Source organism: Schistocerca gregaria, chromosome 2, assembly GCF_023897955.1.
Source record: "Schistocerca gregaria isolate iqSchGreg1 chromosome 2, iqSchGreg1.2, whole genome shotgun sequence".
In the NCBI taxonomy this organism is placed as follows: domain Eukaryota; kingdom Metazoa; phylum Arthropoda; class Insecta; order Orthoptera; family Acrididae; genus Schistocerca; species Schistocerca gregaria.
Window position 1 is genome coordinate 637,029,099 of NC_064921.1, and position 23,232 is coordinate 637,052,330.

The 23,232-nt window shown below is 42.6% G+C and overlaps 1 protein-coding gene across 2 annotated transcripts in view; it reads right to left on the reverse strand.

Annotated features, from left to right (window-relative positions):
* Positions 1-16,372, reverse strand: part of LOC126334668 (juvenile hormone esterase-like) — a 113,742-nt gene extending 97,370 nt beyond the window's left edge. For both annotated transcript variants that reach the window (XM_049997134.1, XM_049997133.1), the window contains exon 1: positions 16,076-16,372. In XM_049997134.1, the coding sequence (XP_049853091.1) occupies positions 16,076-16,288 (213 nt within the window). In that variant the 5' untranslated portion in view covers positions 16,289-16,372. The remainder of the gene's footprint in view (positions 1-16,075) is intronic.
* Positions 16,373-23,232: the final 6,860 nt, after the last annotated feature.

Consider the following 23,232-nt stretch of genomic DNA (forward strand, 5'->3'; position numbering starts at 1 on the left):
AATTTTTTTTCCCCTCTTTCATTCAGTTGGTAATTTAGTGATAAAGAATTTGGCACACTTTCGCAAACTTTATTCTACATCCTACTCGAGCAACAGCGTCCTACATCAACAGATGGCAGCACTGTATTGGAATTTGGCACACTTTCGCAAACTTTATTCTACAGCCTACTCCAGCAACAGCGTCCTACATCAACAGATGGCCCCACTGTATTATTTCAGAAACTGGCCGACATTGACGTACGTATGAGCCCGTGGTCGCAGTAGCACTGATTCCGCCGACGACCGACATAGGTCGAAGACTGCCGATCTCATCAAATCAGTACGCGACTACGTGCGCGATCACACCATAATTGATCTCGTCGGCCAAGCGTGCATATTTCGAACGATATTGGCTGAAATTCATTTTGTTTGTTTTTTTTTCGCTTAAATTGAGCGACGTTCTCACATACGAAATATGGTTTTGAGGAAACTGATAAGTTTAGTCCAAGAAGGAATGAATTCGCGGTATCCTGAGGATGAAAATGTCATAGCCGGCCATGTGGCCGAGCGGTTGTAGGCGCTACAGACTTGAACCGCGCGACCGCTACGGTATCAGGTTCGAATCCTGTCCCAGGCATGGATGTGTGTGATGTTCTTAGGTTAGTTAGGTTTAAGTAGTTCTAAGTTCTGGGGGACTGATGATCTCAGCAGTTAAGTCCCATAGCGCTCAGGGCCATTTGAAGCCAAAATGTCATAATCGGGATACAGTTCGGAACCTGTCGACTGAAATTGCAGTTTTATTGAAACCACAAATAGGCACAATGTTCATCGGAAATTTCAGGCGTAGATTATTACCTCAAAAAATAATTTATTCAAATGAAAAGAGTGGCGTATCCTTTGCTTACAGCTGCTGTAACACATCTTTTTGTGTTGTGGTAGATTGGCTTTAGCTGTCTACAAATTATTATTACTGCTTACTGCCGTTTTTATGTCAGTAGGGTGGTGATTCTGTTATATTGAGTGGTTGGCAAATTTGATATTTCCACTTTTCAGTGTTTTACAAGGAATACATCGAGTGCAAGGTCGCAAAATGCTGATGTTTATGGCATTCGACGCCCCACGTGTTGTCTACCATGCAGCCACAATAGTGGCTACTAATGACAACAGGGGACGAGACTGGACTATCCAATGGTGAGCATAGCATCAGGCTAGGGGGAGTAATTTAACTGTTTAGTCGACGAGTAACTCGCAACAATGCTACGGTACTAGTGCTGTTTTTACAAAGCAGGGCCGTCACAATGACAAACAAAGCAAACATTGTATTATATCTACAACATTTGCGAAATTGACATTTAAACAGAAATAAACTCAAGGAATTTTGCAGAGCGAGAAACAAGTGGCAGATGAAATATCAGATTTTGTGCAAGATGAGTCAGTGGAAATTGTGTTATCTCATACACTCAATTGTGCGGACAATGTTCATGAGCACTACAATGATGACGATAAGTACTTTAACAGGTGAAAGTGATACTGAAACAAGTGTCGAGTCATGTAGTTGATTTCTCTGCCTCGTGACGACTGGGTGTTGTGTGATGTCCTTAGGTTAGTTACGTTTAAGTAGTTCTAAGTTCTAGGGGACTGATGACCTCAGAACTTACGTCCCATAGTGCTCAGAGCCATTTGAACCATTTTTTTGAACCATGTAGTTGAGCATCGTTGTCGGACAGGGGGCCACAAATCCTGTCTCCAGTGACAAGTAGTAAAGGACAATTATTATCCAAAAAGCAGATATTAAACATAATTGCGTACATGGAAGGTCATGCCCTGCATAGGAGAGAAAAAAGAGAACAGGCTTTAGGTGTGGCCGAGCGATTCTATGTGCTTCAGTCTGGAACCGCGCAACCGCTACGGTCGCAGGTTCGAGTCCTGCCTCGGGCATGGATGTGTGTGATGTCCTTAGGTTACTTAGGTTTAAGAAGTTCTAAGTTGTAGAGGACTGATGACCTCAGCTTTTAAGTGACATAGCGCTCAGAGCCATTTGAACCATTCTAACAGATTTCAAATAAGGCCGCAGCAATATGACCGTGTAGTGCATAAGAAAAACTGCGGATATTCAAGGGAAGATAAGGCACACTTGTTACAAAAACTGTTGTTTGTGCATTTCAGTAACGCTCGATATAATCTACAGGTGCATGACAGTGACTTAGTGCGTTGTGCACATAACACTACGCGTTACGTGGATTACAATGCATAACTTAAGTAGTACTACAGATTTCGAAGACGCAAGATAACGAAATGTCAGACAAAGCGTCAACATGACGATGAAGAGGAAACTGCAGAATCGGCCCTAGATGAGAGAAGCGAGCTTATCCCATCGTTCAGTAAGGAATTCCGTTTTCAACTCCGACCAAGCGGAATTTGGGGAGGCAATGCATATCAAAGGAACCCTGGAAATCAGAGGTACCAAGAGAGTTGTATCAAGATCACCTAACTTCAATGCGCTAACGCACTATTCCGGCTATTAATCTGGGTGGTAAAATGGGTCGAAAGTTATTTATGGTGCTGCGAGAAGTTGCAAGTGCTCTTTCCGCTACAATTCGTTCTCCTTGTGTGATTCTGAAAGGGCAGTAGGAAATATTTACGTCCAGCAAGCAAGAGTGGGAAAATGGTCGCAAGAGCATTACGGCTATGGTATGAGTCAAAATAACTTGGTTTTGTTTGATTTCTGGTCTGCGTATCAAAATCGTACTCCTTCAGAGCAAGCTATCCTTCCTGAAAAGTGTGTGACGTTGCAGTTCATACCACCTGGAACCACTGGACAAATTCAGTCTCTGGGTTTTTTTTTCGTGCCTATAAAAACATCGCACTATCTGCAGCTTTGCCTTATACCATAAGCTCCACGACAGACTCTTTAGCGGTCGGGTGATGCCGTCGCATTCGAACAGTTTTCATCACCTCGTTACACCAATATGATTCTATAACCGTTCTTTAAGATTAGATACCTGCTAAATGTATGCATATTTTGTAACTCCCAAGGAGTTCGCCTTAAATCTTGATGGTGCAAACCTTAGTGATTTTATTCGGTATTCATGGTGTAAGCTAATAATTTCTTAAGTGTCCACGATGTCCATTTTGGGAAGTGTAATATATACATCCCATAGAAGGTTGATCTCTGCAGCTCCTGGAGACTCATTTTCTGTCGCCCTCCTTATGCAAATGGTGAGCTGTTAGCAGATAACACACACTTTCAAATGAGCCTTACTAATGACAGACTGCGACATCGCACTCAAACGCACTTGTGACCACGCTGTCGGCTGATGTTATCGGGCGACCTCCGACTACGGCGACAAACGACCATCGTTGTCGATGTCACTGTAAACGCAGCCTAAGAGAATGGACTGCAACTGAATTACTTCCTGCATGAAGTGAAGCCCCAGTCACATCCACAAAAGACTGAAGAATGTGTATGGGGACAGGAATGTGGCAGGCCAGGACACAACATAATTGAGAAATCAATGCCTGAAGTACAGGGTGCGGCGCAGGTACTGCCTTATTTAAAAAAAAAAAAATCAAGTCAGAAAGTACACTCCTGGAAATTGAAATAAGAACACCGTAAATTCATTGTCCCAGGAAGGGGAAACTTTATTGACACATTCCTGGGGTCAGATACATCACATGATCACACTGACAGAACCACAGGCACATAGACACAGGCAACAGAGCATGCACAATGTCGGCACTAGTACAGTGTATATCCAACTTTCGCAGCAATGCAGGCTGCTATTCTCCCATGGAGACGATCGTAGAGATGCCGGATGTAGTCCTGTGGAACGGCTTGCCATGCCATTTCCACCTGGCGCCTCAGTTGGACCAGTGTTTGTGCTGGACGTGCAGACCGCGTGAGACGACGCTTCATCCAGTCCCAAACATGCTCAATGGGGGACAGATCCGGAGATCTTGCTGGCCAGGGTAGTTGACTTACACCTTCTAGAGCACGTTGGGTGGCACGGGATACATGCGGACGTGCATTGTCCTGTTGGAACAGCAAGTTCCCTTGCCGGTCTAGGAATGGTAGAACGATGGGTTCGATGACGGTTTGCATGTACCGTGCACTATTCAGTGTCCCCTCGACGATGACCAGAGGTGTACGGCCAGTGTAGGAGATCGCTCCCCACACCATGATGCCGGGTGTTGGCCCTGTGTGCCTCGGTCGTATGCAGTCCTGATTCTGGCGCTCACCTGCACGGCGCCAAACACGCATACGACCATCATTGGCACCAAGGCAGAAGCGACTCTCATCGCTGAAGACGACACGTCTCCATTCGTCCCTCCATTCACGCCTGTCGCGACACCACTGGAGGCGGGCTGCACGATGTTGGGGCGTGAGCGGAAGATGGCCTAACGGTGTGCGGGACCGTAGCCCAGCTTCATGGAGACGGTTGCGAATGGTCCCCGCCGATACCCCAGGAGCAACAGTGTCCCTAATTTGCTGGGAAGTAGAGGTGCAGTCCCCTACGGCACTGCGTAGGATCCTACGGTCTTGGGATGCATCCGTGCGTCGCTGCGGTCCGATCCCAGGTCGACGGGCACGTGCACCTTCCGCCGACCACTGGCGACAACATCGATGTACTGTGGAGACCTCACGCCCCACGTGTTGAGCAATTCGGCGGTACGTCCACCCGGCCTCCTGCATGCCCACTATACGCCCTCGGCATGCCCACTATAAGCCCTCGCTCAAAGTCCGTCAACTGCACATACGGTTCATGTCCATGCTGTCGCGGCATGCTACCAGTGTTAAAGATTGCGATGGAGCTCCGTATGCCACGGCAAACTGGCTGAAACTGACGGCGGCGGTGCCCAAATGCTGCGCAGCTAGCGCCATTCGACGGCCAACACCGCGGTTCCTGGTGTGTCCGCTGTGCCGTGCGTGTCATCATTGCTTGTACAGCCCTCTCGCAGTGTCCGGAGCAAGTATGGTGGGTCTGACACACCGGTGTCAATGTGTTCTTTTTTCCATTTCCAGGAGTGTATTAGATACATAAATTTAATTATTTTTTCTTTACGAAGAGTAACATATGAAGTTTTGTTCCACTACCTTTTGAAAATGATATCTTGAAGGTGGCCTCCTTTCTACGCAGTGCATTTGGAGAGTAGAAATCGGAAGTTTCGTTCCACTTTTTCCAATATGTCTCTGTCGATGTTGGCCGTAGCAACACGAACATTGTTCTGCAGCTCAGCCAGGGTCTGCGGACGACTGTTGTACAGCAAGGACTTCAGACAGCCCCATGAGTAAAAGTCGCAAGGTGCTAAATCAAGCGAGCGTGCTGGCCACTGGAGATCGCCCTCCAAGGAGATGAGATGATCGGGGAAATGTTCGTGCCGTGTGAGCTGCGGCGCCATCTTGTTGGAAACAGACATCATGTACATCCATTTCTTCAAGTTCTGGAAGAACAAAACTGTCCAATAATCTGAACATAACACTCAGAATTGACTGTCACTACCTTACCGTTATCTTCGAAAAACCATGGGCCAATAATGCTAACTTTAGACAGTGGACACCAAACAATCACACGTTTTGTATGCAGGGACTGCTCATGAAGTTCTCGGGAGTTCGTGCCCCTCCAATACCGCATATTTTGTTTATACACGCAACCATACAAATGAAAGTGAGCCTCGTCGCTGAAGAACTCTAAGGCGTCATGAGGCAGCTCATCGATCAAGGTTTCACAAGTATTTTTTCGTGAAACAAAATCATTTGGCCGGCCGCGGTGGTCTCGCGGTTCTAGGCGCGCAGTCCGGAACCGTGCGGCTGCTACGGTCGCAGGTTCGAATCCTGCCTCGGGCATGGATGTGTGTGATGTCCTTAGGTTAGTTAGGTTTAAGTAGTTCTAAGTTCTAGGGGACTAATGACCACAGCAGTTGAGTCCCATAGTGCTCGGAGCCATTTTTTTAAAATCATGTGGATGAAGTGTGTGCACTACTGACAGCTTAGGCGGATGAAATTTCAACTCTTCTTGAAGAATTCTTCCCTCTGCGCGTTACGAAATTGCAAGAGCAGCTGCATGTTTGCGTGCAGATTGCTTGGGGGAATTCAAAATCGACATCCTTACACGCTCGACGTTTTCAGGCGTTCTGGTGTTTCCTGAAGGTCCTGGTTTCTTTTTCTGCACACTTCCAGTATCCAGAAAAGGTATCTATCCACATAGCAGTTGATTTCCCAGCAGGAACACGACCTGCAGGTACGATGTTGAACTGTTTCCTGAATGCACGCTGAGTTCTGATGACCGAACATTCATTCGGAAAGTAGGCCGCAACGGCGAACGCGCGCTCCTATCTTGCCCATTGCATGATCGCTACTAAACAATTTTTTAAAGTTAAAGTCTCAGACTTTTGATTGCACTATAACCCACGCGACAATGAGTAACAGCCGCTTTGTGCTGCGCGTTTCAAATAAGGAAGTTTCTGCGGTGCACCCTGTAGGAAACTGAGTTCTCTACATTTTGTTTTAGCTTCAAACACCAAACTTTATGTTCCTGCCAGTTTGCGTACCTTGTTGAATTATGAATATGCCACAGTTCATTGCTATTCTGTTAAAGTTTAAGCGAAAATATAAGGATTGAAATCGAATGTACTGAATACATATTTGTAATATGTGCTTCAAAAGTAATCCGCAACAATAATTTTTACCATATTACAATGAAAGGAATACCCCTAGCTGCATACAGGCGTTGATAAAAGTCAACGAGGACAGTTGAAAATGTGCGCCCCGACCGAGACTCAAACCCGGTATCGGTGCGGATGCACAAACAGTGCCCGAACTCTTACGGGAATCTGCTAAAAGCCGCGAGTAATGAGTATGATGGGCAGCAGCACTACGAATACAGTGCGGGACAACAAGCTGGGGATGTGGGTCTCACGGGAGGCGTGCCAGAGGGAAGTCCCTGCAGTCGCACCATCCTCTGTGTCCTCGGTGGCTCACATGGATAGGGCGTCTGCCATGTAAGCGGGAGATTCCGGGTTTGAGTCTCGGTCGGGGCACACATTTCAACTGTCTCCGTGGCGGTATTCCTTTCATTGTAATTTTATCCTAAAGAGCTGCATGGTCACCGATGGCTTTCGGACATGTTCGAAAGAACAGATACCATCTTCATATATATAAATAATTTTTACGTTAAGAATAAACAGTTTATGATACGAAATGACATAGATGGCAGTTAATCTTATCATTAAGTATTTAAGTCGTTAATTAGAATTAACATTCAATTATTCTTCTAACTACAAATTTTTCGATAGTTCTGATGCAACATCAAGTATTTGACGGCCGCTGTGACCGACTGGTTCTAGGCGCTACAGTCTGGAGCCGAGCGACCGCTACGTCGCATGTTCGAGTCCTGCCTCGGGCATGGATGTGTGTGATGTCCTTAGGTTAGTTAGGTTTAAGTAGTTCTAAGTGCTAGGCGACTGATGACCTCAGAGCCATTTTGAAAACGCAAGTTGAGGGCGAACTGAGAAGTGGGCGTTAATGTTGTCAACAGCAAGTACAATGACTTAATGGAACAAGTTTCTTTCCAAACAAGACACATAGCGGATCCGTCTACTTTTGCACTTTTGTGCAGATATTTTAATTGCAGTACAGATACGAAGATAAAAAGCCGTAAAAAATCATACAAAATGCTATTACCCTGTAACGAGCAAACGTCGATATCAGGCCTTTTATGCCAAAATCCCCCCGCCCCCCCATGAACCATAGACCTTGCCGTTGGTGAGGAGGCTTCCGTGCCGTACCGTAGGTCCAACCACAACGGAAGGGCATCTGTTGAGAGGCCAGACAAACGTGTGGTTCCTGAAGAGGGGCAGCAGCATTTTCAGTAGTTGCAGGGGCAACAGTCTGGATGATTGACTGATCTGGCCTTGTAACACCAACCAAAACGACCTTACCGTGCTGGTACTGCGAATGGCTGAAAGCAAGGGGAAGGTACAGCCGTAATTTTTCCCGAGGGCATGCAGCTTTACTGTATGGGTAAATGATGATGGCGTCTTCTTGGGTAAAATATTCCGGAGGTAAAATAGTCCCCCATTCGGATCTCCGGGAGGGGACTACTCAGGAGGACGTCGTTATCAGGAGAAAGAAAACTGGCGTTCTACGGATAGGAGCGTGGAATGTCAGATAACTTAATCGGGCAGGTAGCTTAGGAAATTTAAAAAGGGAAATGGATAGGCTAAAGTTAGATATAGTGGGAATTAGTGAAGTTCGGTGGCAGGAGGAACAAGACTTTTGGTCAGGTGAATACAGGGTTATAAATACAAAATCAAATAGGGGTAATGCAGGAGTAGGTTTAATAAAGAATAAGAAAATAGGAGTGCGGGTAAGCTACTACAAACAGCATAGTGAACGCCTTATTAGTGGCCAAGATAGAAATGAAGCCCAGGCCTACTACAGTAGTACAAGTTTATATGCCAACTAGCTCTGCAGATGACGAAGAAATTGAAAAAAAGTATGATGAGATAAAAGAAATATACTGATAGGGAGAGGAAAATTCAATAGTAGGAAAAGGAAGAGAAGGTAATGTAGTAGGTGAATATGGATTGGGGGGTAGGAAATGAAAGAGGAAGCCGTCTGGTAGAATTTTGCACAGAGCATAATTTAATCATAGCTAAGACTCGGTTCAAGAATCATGAAAGTAGGTTGTATACATGGAAGAATCCTGGAGATACTAGAATGTATCAGATAGATTATATAATGGTAAGACAGAGATTTAGGAACCACGTTTTAAATTGTAAAACATTTTCAGGGGCAAATGTGGACTCTGACCAGAATCTATTGGTTATGGACTGTAGATTAAAACTGAAGAAACTGCAAAAAGGTGGGAATTTAAGGAGATGGGACCTGGATAAACTGACTAAACTAGAGGTTGTACAGAGTTTCAGGGAGAGCGTAAGGGAAAAATTGACAGGAATGGGGGAAAGAATTCAGTAGAAGAAGAATGGGTAGCTTTGAGGGATGAAGTAGTGAAGGCAGCAGAGGATCATGTAGGTAAGGGCTAGTAGAAATCCTTGGGTAACAGAAGAAATATTGAATTTAATTGAGGAAAGGAGAAAATATAAAAACGCAATAAATGAAGCAGGCAAAAAGGAATACAACGTCTCAAAAATGAGATCGACAGGAAGTGCAAAATGGTTGAACAGGGATGGCTAGAGGACAAATGTATGGATGTAGAGGCTTATCTCACTAGGGGTAAGATAGATACTGCCTACAGGAATATGAAACAGACCTTTGGAGAAAAGCGAACCACTTGTATGAATATCAAGAGCTCAGATGGTAACCCAGTTCTAAGCAAACAAGGGAAAGCAGAAAGGTGGAAGGAGAATATACAGGATCTATACAAGGGTGATGTACTTGAGGACAATATTATGGAAATGGAAGAGGATATAGATGAAGATGAAATGGGAGGTATGATACTCCTTGAAGAGTTTGACAGAGCACTGAAAGACCTAAGTCAAAACAAGACCCCAGGAGTAGACAACATTCCATTAGAACTACTGACAGCCTTGGGAGAGCCAGTCCTGACAAAACTATACCATCTGGTGAGCAAGATGTATGAGACAGGCGAACTACCATCAGACTTCAAGAAGAATATAATAATTCCCATCCCAAAGAAAGCAGGTGTTGACAGATGTGAAAATTAGCGAACTATTTGATTAATAAGTCACGGCTGCAAAATACTAACGCAAATTCTTTACAGAAGAATGGAAAAACTGGTAGAAGCCGACCTCGAGGAAGATCAGTTTGGATTTCGTAGAAATAAATTGGAACACGCGAGCCAATACTGACCCTACGACTTATCTTAGAAGCTAGATTAAGAAAAGGCAAACCTACGTTTCTAGCATTTGTAGACTTAGAGAAAGCTTTTGACGATGTTGACTGGAATACTCTCTTCCAAATTTTGAATGTGACAGGGGTAAAATACATGGAGCGAAAGGCTATTTACAATTTGTACAGAAACCAGATGGCAGTTATAAGAGTCGAAGGGCATGAAAGGGAAGCAGTGGTTGGGAAGGGAGTGAGACAGGTGGTAGCCTCTCCCCGATGTTATTCAATCTGTATATTGAGCACGCAGTGAAGGAAACAAAAGAAAAATTCGGAGTAGGTATTAAAATCCACGAAGAAGCTACTCCTACCTCATACCGGTCCCTTATCTTATTCTCCCGGAACAACAATCTCTGTTTACTTTGATAATATCAGCACTTCTCATGCAAGGAATCGGCTGTACCTCTGTCAACAATAATGAATAAAATCCGGACAGTTACGTGTTGCCACTTTCCTCTTTCAATCACCGAAAGAAACACTGCTTGGGAAACATAATCGTAGCAACGTTTCCTAAAAGAAATTCGTCACTACATTAAGTTTCCGTATTTTACTTAAGGGTGAGACTGAACTCCAACGACAAAAGTTCGGAGGCTTTACGGAAATATTTTCTGAGAATTTTGGCATGTTGTTATTGTCGTCTTCAGTCCTGAGACTGGTTTGATGCAGCTCTCCATCCTACCCTATCCTGTGCAAGTTTCTTCATCTCCCAGTACTTACTGCAACCTACATCCTTCTGAATCTGCTTAGTGTATTCATCTCTTGGTCTCCCTCTACGATTTTTACCCTGAACGCTGCCCTCCAATGCTAAATTTGTGATCCCTTGATGCCTCAGAACATGTCCTACCAACCGATCCCTTCTTCTCGTCAAGTTGTGCCACAAACTCCTCTTCTTCCCAATTCTATCAATACCTTCGCATTAGTGATGTGATCTACCCATCTAGTCTTCTGCATTCTTCTGTAGCAACATATTTCGAAAGCTTCTATTCTCTTCCTGTCCAAACTATTTATCGTCCATGTTTCACTTCCATACATGCCTACACTCCATACACATACTTTCAGAAACGTCTTCCTGACACTTAAATCTATACTCGATGTTATAAAATTTCTTCTTCAGAAACGCTTTCCTTGCCATTGCCAGTCTACATTTTATATCTTCTCTACTTCGACGATCATCAGTTATTTTGCTCCCCAAATAGCAAAACTCTTTTACTACTTTAAGTGTCTCATTCCTAATCTAATTCCCTCAGCATCACCCGACTTAATTCGACTACATTCCATTATCCTCGTTTTGCTTTTGTTGATGTTCATCTTTTATCCTCCTTTCAAGACACCGTCCGTTCCATTCAACTGCTCTTCCAAGTCCTTTGCTGTCTCTGACAAAATTACGATGTCATCGGTGAACCTCAAAGTTTTTAATTCTTCTCTATGGATTTTAACACCTACTCCGAATTTTTCTTTTGTTTCCTTTACTGCTTGCTCAATATACAGATTGAATAATATTGGGGAGAGGCTACAACCCTGTCTCACTCCCTTCCCAAACACTGCTTCCCTTTCATGCCCCTCGAATCTTATAACTGCCATGTGGTTTCTGTACAAATTGTAAATAGCCTTTCGCTCCCAGTATTTTACCCCTGCCACCTTCAGAATTTGGAAGAAAGTATTACAGTCATCATTGTCAAAAGCTTTCTCTAAGTCTACAAATGCTAGAAACTTAGGATTGCCTTTCCTTAATCTTTCTTGTAAGATAAGTCGTCAGGTCAGTATTGCCTTACGTGTTCCAATATTTCTACGGAATCAAAACTGATCTTCCCCGACGTCGGCTTCTAACAGTTTTTCCATTTGTCTGTAAAGAATACGGGTTAGTATTTTGCAGCTGTGAATTATTAAACTGATAGTTCGGTAATTTTCACATCTGTCAACACCTGCTTTCTTTGGGATTGGAATTATTATATTTTTCTATATTCTTCTTGAAGTCTGATGGTAGTTCGCCTGTCTCATACATCTTGCTCTTACCTAGGTAATGTTGAAGAAAAGTTTTGAGTACGACCTACGTGATTTACTCCTTGGAATTTATGCCCACTCCTAGGAGTTCTTTAATTCTGAAAATATCAGTGTCATCAGGAACTTTTCTCTTGCTGAGCGAAGTCAGATTCTGATAATTTATGGGCTTATTGATTAATAAATGGTGATTTCGCGTCCATATCGGAGATTTTCTACACTCGGGGGCTTACGTTCATATGGGCGAAACTGACATTACACTATTGAGATTTATGTATGGGCACATCCCGACTGCCAATAAACTAAAAAAGGAAATAGCCATCTTTCTTGGGGGTTTAATTCAAGCCTTTTTATGTGGGATCTCCGTGAAGTGGGTTTTACATTGTGAAACTTATTGAAGATAAGCAGCGCCGTGGATAGCCCCAGTATATGCGAGAGTTCCTTGATTTTTTTAAAAAAATCTCATTTTGTTCAATTTCGTTCGTTGTATCTGCTCGGGGCGGACGTCGCAAGACAGCCGTTGCAGTTCGTCGTTGATCCATTACCTCTTTTGTTTTATTACAGAGGGCAGCTATCCCTCTGACAGAACACGCTAAGTTACCGTGCCGGCATTGATAGTATATCCGCCACAGTCTTTGCATAATATGTAGTAGTAAGTAAAATATTTTACGTTGTATTGACACATTTTGGCTTAAGAGTCATTGGTAAGACTATTACTTTTTAGCCTGTCTACAGACAAATTCCTGGTCGCGTAAGGGAACAGTCTTCCAATCAGTTTTCATCAGATCTGCATCATCATTGCTTTGTGTTACTCTGATCTTCTCATGAAATGCGGGCATCTGTTAGATGTGTAACTTAAGCAACACGCCGGGCGCGATTGACCATGGACTGATGCGCAGTTCGATCTCAGTAATGTATCTACTCAGAATGTTTCATATACCTCGTACACCGTGACGCAAATGAATTAAACCTCGCCTTGGCCGTCGCTGCTGGCAGTGTTAGCAGAAGAAATATAAAATGTTGAACTTTCCGTGTTATATGTGGCAGGCATAAACACATTTAGAGATGTATGGTACAATCACATGGCGTCGTCAGCAAAAGAACGGAGACAGCTATCGATAATCTAAGCGAGTAAGGCAAAGACTCTCATTCATCCAGTATCGAAGCACATTTGTCCAAATTGTCATTCTCACGTATTTGCAGTCGCTCGGAAGCGAGATCAGTCATCAGATTGTGATGCCAAATCAAACGTCTATAAGGCACATTTGTAATAAGACTTAGCGTAATTTTTTATGCAGTCACTATACGTCCAGCTGTCTATACATGCAAACACTATCTACATCGACAATGTTTCAATATGAATATATGTCAGGTAGTTAAGGCACTGACTTGTATTTGGGTTAACCGAGGTATAAATCACCATCCCCTCATACTGTTTAGATTCTCCTGTGGTCTCGCTAAACTGACTGAGGCAAATGCCCCGCCTGTTTCGGCCTCGTCGTCGACGGGACGCTAAATCATCGTCTTCTTTCTCTGTCCCTATCATCATTTGCCTGTAACCCCATCCTCACTAGACGAAACGGTCATCTCCTATTGTGGATTGTGACTTCTGGTGTGGTAGTGTGCTCCTACTTCGATAGATCTCCTGATATCTGCACAGGCATAATATGTACAGAAAAACTAATAAAGAAGGCCGCCAGAGTTGATTTAGACGTGTGAGGGCACAGTAAAGAATAACATTCACTTGCAGGGATGCCAAGCCAACAAGGGGACCTACGAACTTCCCTCATCGGCTTAATTCATATTGACAGGCTGTTTAGGACACAACTAGTACTTTAACATATCTAAATAGCAAGGTGCAACTCTCAACCGTTTTCGAGAAAATAGAGTTTGAACATTTTGCCCGTATTTGCTTACTTCGTAGGGTCAGTAACAACGAAGGATTCCGCAGCCCGAGTAAGCGCTTAGTTTAGTGTGCGCGAGGTCTATGGATTAAACCTCGCTTCCAATACTTTATTTCATTCCCACGTATTTAACAAAAAATAAGCGTGTTAAGGCGCGAAACTGTGTGATGACCGAGGACCGCTTACGAATGAAACCCAGTTTTGTTTTGCAATAGACAAATTGAAAACCCCATGCGCATGCAAAGATTCGGCGTTAACTACAAGTCGCAATAATTACTGTTTCCCATCTGTCTATGATCAATACCACCCTGATCAGAGCGGCTGAAAGGTGTTTTGACGCCGTAAGCGACGATTGAAAATTAACGCCTCCTCTTTTTTTATTGCCATGGTCTACCCGGAAGAAAACAATTTCCGCCACCACCAATGGATTATTAGTGCATGTCTCCTATTACATTTTTGTTCATTAAACTAAGGTGACCACACGTCCTCATTTTCTGGGGACAATCCTCAGTTTTCGTGCTTTGTCTTTAATTCCTTTCAACCTGTTGGAGGACAACAAATGTCCTAGGCTTCTTATTTTTTGTCCTCAATTTTTGAAATTTACGAAAATAACTGAAATAGGATGAATGTGCAGAATATTTTAAACTAGAACTCAACTGAATGTACCAGAGCAACCAAATTTGGCACCAATTACTTATTTTATTTTATTGCAAGAAAAAGAACTACGAAATGTGGAAATATTTTCTGGTGCGAATTAATTTTTCTTTGAATTTAGATATTATGCTATCCTTATCGGAGACACGCCGATGCATCAAACGAAGGTCATCTGGATAAACGTGGTGTTATTTGGTTTCTATTTTTGTAGACATACTTTTAGAATGGGCAAAAAATCTCATCTTTTAGAGCATTCACTTCATCAATGTAACTAAAAATTTATGAAGTGACTGTTCCGTATGATTTTGGAAACAGTTCGGGACTGTAAGTTTCCTCTTTTCCATTTATTCTACAAGTTGCTCAATTTTTCACTGTTTGATTCGAAATAAATTTTGTCCCTCCTTTGCCGTCCTAGGCGGCCGCCTAGCCTTCGTTAAGGGTAGACACGGCCTTATTCCTGATTCGTGCAGTGCTCCATAAGTCACACATTATACTTGTAACACATGTAGATGTAATGGCAGCTAACTCTAAATATAGGTAAATGTAAATTAATGCAGATGAATAGGAAAAAGAATCCTGTAATGTTTGAATACTCCATTAGTAGTGTAGCACTTGACACAGTCACGTCGATTAAATATTTGGGCGTAACACTGCAGACCAATATGAAGTGGGACAAGCATGTAATGGCAGTTGTAGGGAAGGCGGATAGTCGTCTTCTGTTCATGGGTAGAATTTTGGGAAGGTATGGTTCATCTGTAAAGGAGACCGCTTATAAAACACTAATACGACCTATTCTTGAGTACTGCTCGAGCGTTTGGGATCCCTATCAGGTCGGATTGAGGGAGGACATAGAGGCAATTCAGAGGCGGGCTGCTAGATTTGTTACTAGTAGGTTTGATCATCACGCGAGTGTTACGGAAATGCTCCAGGAACTCGGGTGGGCGTATCTAGAGGAAAGGAGGCGTTCTTTTCGTGAACCGCTACTGAGGAAATTTTAGAGAACCAGCATTTGAGGCTGACTGCAGTACAATTTTACTTCCGCCAACTTCGCGGAAAGACCACAAACATAAGATAGGAGTGATTAGCGGTCTTACAGAGGCAAATAGGCAGTCATTTTTCCCCCTTTCTGTTTGTGAGTGGAACAGGGAGAGAAGATGCTATTTGTGGTGCGAGGTACTATCCGCCACGCACCGTATGGTGGATTGCGGAGTAGATATGTAGATAAAACAATATAAATAAAACTACTGTACTGACTGTTATATAGCCATTCTTTTCCTATTTCATTACGAATTCTTTTTCTTTTTTCTCTCAGATTATGAAAATAATAAATGAATCACTCAGTAATGACAGTTTGCGCAGGCATTATAACTATTTGACAACAAGAAGAAAAAAGAAATGCAGGCAGTGAACTGAAGCTAACCACTTAACACGGTCGGCTGCGGATTTTTCGAGTACTAGCGACCATACAAAATATATAAATACGCGTTCCAAACCGATGTTCTGGGAAACGGTTGAGAGTGGCATCTTACTGTTTACATATGCTCAAGTTGTAGTCGCGCCGTGCACATCCTGTCAGTGTGAGTTAAATTGGTGAGGGGAAGTCCGTACGGTCCGTTATAAGCTGATAAGCCAACCATAGTTTATCGCAGTGTGGTGTTGAGCGGGAACTGACCTGGAACCTGAGCTTCCCGACTGGCGGCTTCGCGTAGGGTATACGCAGGAAGCTGCGGAACACTTTGCCAGCTGGCGTCAGCTGCGTCTTGCCGCGCAGAGAGCCCTGCGGTATGCGCAGTGTCACGTGCGCGCCAGCCTTGGCGCTGGCCTGCCGCACGCCCGACATGCAGCACCACGCACATCGGCCGAGCGTCTTGCCTCCCACCCACATGGCCAACGCCGGTTAATTGCCCACTCTTAAGCGTTATCGCTACCGCAGGCACACAAACCTACTGCCGTTGCTGCTCTCACTCCAGATATATATCGAGTGGCCGTAGGATAAGTAAAGATTTCATCACAGATGACGCCATCGGCGGGTGATGTAAGGTACTACATCTACCGGCCGTTCTTAGAACTAGCAGCTGCCGCGCTCACAGCTGCACGTCTCACCTTAGGCTACGACGCCGATGATTGTCGGCGTCCCATGCCTTTACACACACCTTTCACGCTAGTGATTTTGAAAGACCTAATGCAATGGCTTAAGGGCAAATCTGCAGTGGCAGGAATTCACACTGTTGGATTTATGTAATTGCTTATTACCTAAGGTGACCATATTTTCTAGACTCAAATTAGGGACATTAACATATTTCTTAGGCCCAAATCCGGGACACATTAAAAATTTTACAAAATAGGCTATATTTATTTATTTATTATATGAGAAGCAGGTTTCAATTAAATGTAATAAATACAAAATATCAATTAAATTTGTTACAAAGAAGGTTACTGATGCATTTAAATTCACATAATTAACTGTCAAATGTACAGTTTGGTTTTAGAAATAGTTTATCAACTGAAAATGCTGTATTCTCTTTTCTTTGTGAGGTTTTGGACGGATTAAATAAAAGGTTGCGAACGCTAGGTGTTTTCTTTGATTTAATGAAGGCTTTTGACTGTGTTGACCACAAAATATTACTGCAGAAGTTGGAACATTATGGAGTAAGGGGAGTAGCTTACAATTGGTTCGCCTCTTACTTTAAGAACAGAAAGCAGAAGGTAATATTGAGAGTGGAAGTGATGTACAATCCCAATGGGGCACTGTTAGTGGCGCGTTTCCCAAGGGTCGGTGCTGGGGCCACTGCTGTTTCTTATTTATATAAATGATATGCCTTCTAGTATTACAGGTGATTCAAAAATATTTCTGTTTGCTGATCACACCAGCTTGGTAGTGAAGGATCTTGGGTGTAAAACTGAAACATTATCAAATGTTGTAGTTTATGAAATAAGTTTGTGACTTGTGGAAAATAATTTGATGCTAAATCACAGTAAGACTCAGTTTTTACAGTTTCTAACTCACAATTCAACAAGAACTCATATTTTGATCAGACAGAATGGGCATATTATAAGCGAGATGGAACAGTTCAAGTTCCTAGGTGTTCGGATAGAAAGTAAGCTGTTGTGGAAAGCCCGTGTTCAGGATCTTGTTCAGAAACTAAATGCTGCTTTATTTACCATTAGAACAGTATCTGAAATAAGTGACAGTTCAACACGAAAAGTACTCTACTTCGCATATTTTCATACGCTTACGTCATATGGTATTATTTTTTGGGGTAATTCTTCTGGCTCAAAAAGGGTATTTTTGGCTCAAAAACGGGCTGTTTGAGCTATGTGTGGTGTAAGTTCGAGAACCTCTTGTCGTCCCCTATTCAATAGTCTGGGAATTCTGACATCGCCCTCACAGTACATATTTTCTTTAATGTTGTTTGTTGTTAGCTATATTAGCCTATTCCCAAGAGTTAGCAGCTTTCACTCAGTTAATACTAGCCAGATATCAAATCTACATGTGGAATGCACTTCCTTGACTCTTCTGCAGAAAGGAGTGCACTAGTCTGCTTCATCCATTTTCAATAAGCTACCACAAGAACTCAAAAATCTTAGCAGTAGCCCAAACACTTTTAAGTCTAAACTGAAGAGTTTCCTTATGGCTCACTGCTTCTATACTGTCGAGGAGCTCGTGGAAGAGCTGAAAAATTAAGCAAATTCCGGTGTTACATTGTTGATTTTCTTTATTTAAAGTTACGAATGTCGCCAGAATACGTTTCTTCTATTTCATTTTATCTGTTTCTACTATAGTGTTATAATTTCATGTACTGACTCGTTCCATGACCGTGGAGACTTCTCCTTAATTTGGTCCCACGGAACAATAAATAAATAAAAGCACATTTACATTTTATTAATACCTTCTAAAATGAATGAGTGTGATCAGGGCAACTGTATTATCAGTGCTGTGAATTTTCTTTATCAAATCTATATTTTTCAACAACATATGAAAAAACTCGACACAAGTTTCATCATAATTTATTCTACTTACTAACATTGATTTCATGGTTCCTACAGCCAGCTGTGTTTTGTCAGTTGTCCACATATTGTTCAAGTCGGAAAATACGCTTTTAGTAGCAGCATTAGTACCAGGAAGGCAGAAAGGGAACTCCACTAGTTTGAGTACATTTGAGAATGACACATGATTCTGGCTGAAGTGAGGAATCATCTCAACCCATCTTTGATCTGGAACAGTGTTGTTAGCAGTCCATTCAATGATTTTCTAAGTGGTTACAAACTGTTTGACACTGACATACTCTTCATACATTACATTTTCTACAGAATGAACATATAGCACGGTTTCGCTAACTACAGAAGAAGATCTTTCAATGTCATCCCATACAGGTATTTGATTCAAGGTAACCCGATTGTAACAGTCCAAGTTCTGGAAACTTTTTTTATACCATAACACGACCTAACACAAAATTCAATCTGATATAATATGGCGCAAACAGATGACAAATGGTAGCATTCTAGAGACCAGTATACACTGCGTTGGCGACGCCAATGTCAACGAGAGCGTGTATTACTGTTCGTCTGTTCGAGTTACTTTGTATTTCGTCTGCATGTTCGCCATAAAACCTCCTCTGCGTCTTCCATGGCTATCAGAAAATATGCAGATTTCTTCCTTCTTCTGTTCGAGTTATGGTTAGAACCGTTTCGACTGCGCGAATGCGTTCAAGTGCGACTTTTTCCCCGTTGCCGTGGTCTCTTGAGTGCCCATTAGCTGTTCGAGCTGCGGCCAACACATGTTTGCGCAGTAGAAAACAGTTTGATAACGGTTTCGACATTTTTTCGTACTCTCTTGTCAAACAATTTCCCACCATAACTAAAACTAATAATAAAATATACCGATACAGGTGAAATGAAAGTCTAATTCGGGACAAATTGGGTCACGATTGTTAATTTCGGGACAAACAGGTGTCCCGAATTATCTTTGAAAAAATTCGGGACAGACACACAAAAATCGGGACTGTCCCGAAAAAAACGGGACGAATGGTCACCTTACTATTACCTATCAAGGGAAAGAGGTAACGACAGGATAACATGCTCTTCCGCTTTATTTCCTTCTGCCTATTGCCCTACATAAATAACACTACTGTTGTACACACGGACGCATGCACAGAGAAAGAGAGAGAGTGGGGTGGGGGGGGGGGGGGGAAGAGAGAGAGAGAGAGAGAGAGAGAGAGAGAGAGAGAGAGACAGAGCAATAAAACAGTTTCGTCTTGTCGTTGACAAAATGGCATTTTCGTCTAGATCCTCAAGTCGCCAGTCCTGCACGTCAGCACTGGAACTATGCTCTCCTCTTATGCGAAGTCGTTTCTTCAGTTTCCTGGTGGTAGCACAATACACTTCAGGGTTGATCGTATCACTGTTAGGGAGGACAAACAGAATAACCTCTTCAGAGTCATAGAAGACCGTCAACATGACTTTTCCAGCTGACGGTGCGGCTTTGAACTTCTTCTTCGGAGGGGAGGTAGTGTGGTGCCATTCTGTAGATTGCTGTTTCGTTTCCGGTTCGAACTGATGAACCTATGTTTCATCGCCTGTGACAATGTTCAACAAAAAAAGTCACGATCAGCTTCGTAGTGCGCAAGCATTTCCCCACAGATGGTCCTTCGTTGCTCTTTATGGTTTCTGTTAGGCTGCGAGGAACCCAGTGTCCCAACAGGTGGTAGAATGTGTAAGAACCACCAACAAAGACGTCCAGTTGTGCAGCAAGGTGTTTGATTGTCGAGGGAATAATTCCAGTGAGTTTCATGTTTTCCTTAACTATCCATGCGATGTTCCTCGATGACCCAATCTTCTTTACTGAGATCAAGTGTAAAGGTTAAAACTGATTCCTCTTTAGCTCTAAACAAAGTCATACCAGCAGCAACGTGTTTCTCGAGCTTATACCATCAGAGCAGCATCGACAGCGCTCTACGGCATCATACACCATGCAGAACACACTGATCGTGATAATAAACACATACAGAGCCTACTCATGGCTTTCCGTTGATCGCCAACACTGTCTCACAAAGTGCAGATGGTGTTAAAAGTGGTTAGCGGAGTATTGATGAAAACTTGAACTGTAAATAGCATGTTACCGAACCTCTCAAACTATAAAGTTCAGCAGCTTTCGCTCTTCATATATTTGCTAATCTTGGAAAGAACCGTATCAGCCTTTTACAAATTTTGCACGTTTACGCTCAATAATGATTTACGGAATAATTATCTGGGGTAACTCGTCAAGTAGAAAGATAGTACTGATGCAAATAACACGTGATTTTCACCCACGAACTTCATGTAGGTATCTCTTCAAAGAGCTAGGCATTTTAGCTGCGCCGGTAGAATGTATATATTCGTTAATGAAATTCTCATAAATAATCAATCATAATTTGAGAACAATGATGTCCATATCTACAACACTGGAGGGAAAAATTACCTGTATTACCCATTGTTAAAACTGTCAGTGACTCAGAAAGATGTTCAGTATGCAACAACATTTTTTTTATACTTTGCCGAAAACATAAAATGTCTGTCAGGCGGTGAAAGAAGCTTTAGATCTAATTTAATGCCGTTTCTCCTGGACAACTCGTTCTGTTCTATTGACAATTTCTAACTAGAAACCGGTAGCCTGTGAAACAAGAAAAGTAGAGCTAAAATTAATAACTTGTTAGTTAATGTTATCACTAATCATGTGCACATATTCTGTAAATGACTCGTTCCACATCATTTGGATAAAAGAATCGTTCAGATGATCTGTGGAACATGTAACTGTCACACAAGATGTCTGTGTAATTAAGCTACTGAAAGTAGTCGGAAGTGATATGACCTCTGGCAGCCACAGTCGTGATCTAATAAAGGGTGATTCGGTATCCATTGTAACGAGGACATGTGGCTTTAGCAGCTCGAACTCGATCAGCAACAATTTTGCCTCCAGTTTCGGTACGACGTTGATTAAATTTTATTTTGAGAAGTTGCTTCTGATTGTAGTGCTGCTGAAATATATTCGTTTCACTTGAGTTCAAGGCCGTCCGGAGTGGCCGAGCGGTTCTAGGCGCCACAGTCTGGAACAGCGCGACCGCTACGGTCGCAGGTTCGAATCCTGCCTCGGCCATGGATGTGTGTGATATCCTTAGGTTAGTTAGGTTTTAGTAGATCTGAGTTCTAGGGGACTGATGACCTCAGAAGTTAAGTCCCATAGTGCTAAGAGCCACTTGATTTTGAACTTGAGTTCAAACCAAATTTCTGTAATTATTTACAATGTTCGTTATTTTTCACATTTGTTCAGTAGCTTCGTCTCCCAAACAACAGACATTCATCTTACAGCATACGAAAGATATACAAAACACGTAATTGTGACGTATGCAAACAAAACCGTTACTGAGTAAATTACCACAGTAGTTCTTACTCTGTCATGTTACGAAGTTCTTTGACAGTATCTCAGATAATATGGATCGGAGAGTACGACATCCTCAGTATAGAGCAGAGTTCGTGAATCGCGTATGTGGCGGTTCATCTCACAATGTCCATGTAATGGAGGACAACAAATGGTGACAAAACACACCCATCGTGTTCCTCTACAAGAATATCGAAAAACTTGTTCGCAAAACATTTACGTGAACTGCTCATCACTGGTATTCATAGCGTTGCAGAACCTACATTACCAATAGTTACGTTTATGAACTAAGGATGCCTGTATATTCTTTCTGTTCACAACGCGCACAGAGAACATAATACAAACTCATGCAGGGCAAACAAGATATTTCATTAGTTAAGATGGGACAATTTTAAGATTTGCTTAAAAGCTTGTACAGGTCAATACAGGAATCGTAAAATCTTAAGTTTATAACGAAAATGTTAATATTCCAGAACTAATTCGGGAGTGATGTACGAGGGGTATCCACAAAGTACATTACGTTTTGGAATTAAAAATATATAAAGTATTGGATTTTTTATTATACACAGATGAAAGCCACACTTAAATATTACTTTTCTACATAATTGCCATTTAGATTAAGGCACTTATTGTTGCGATGGACGAGCTTGGAAATTCCTTCGTCGTAAAATTCGGCCGCCTGCGCCTTCAACCACGTGGTTACCTCTTCTTGAAGCTGTGCGTCGTCATCAAAACGCTGCATAGCCAACCACTTCTTCATTGCTGGGAATAAGTGGAAGTCTCTCGGTGCCAGGTCGGGACTGTACGGCGGATGAGGAAACAACTCCCACTTAAAAGATTCGAGAACTTCACGAGTGGCATTTGCCGTGTGGGTCCGGGCGTTGTCATGAGTCGGCAAGATCTTTGAGCCCAACTTTCCCCTGCGCTTCTTTTGTATTGCTCTTCTGAGGTCGTGTAGAGTTTGGCAATACCTTTGAGAGTTTATTGTAGTGCCTCTTTCCAGGAAATCCAGAAAAATCACACCTTTTCTGTCCCAAAAGACAGTCATTACGTGGTTGAAGGCGCAGGCGGCCGAATTTTACGACGAAGGATTTTCCAAGCTCGTGCATCGCTACGATTAAGTGCCTTAATTTAAATGGCAACTATGTAGAAAAGAAGTTTTCAAGTGTGGCTTTCATCTGTATATCGTAAAAAAATCCAATACTTTATTTATTTTTAATTCCAAAACGTTATGTACTTTGTGTATAGCCGTCCTATATAGAGTGTTAATTTTAACTGAAGACATTGAAAGATCTCGAGAACTATACGACAGATCAAAAGAAGTTACAATTCCAATTTGTTTGTCTCGAAGAGACGATGCCTCCCCATCCCGTGGTTGAGTGGCGGAGGTCATTTTCGAAATCTTCAGTGGGAAT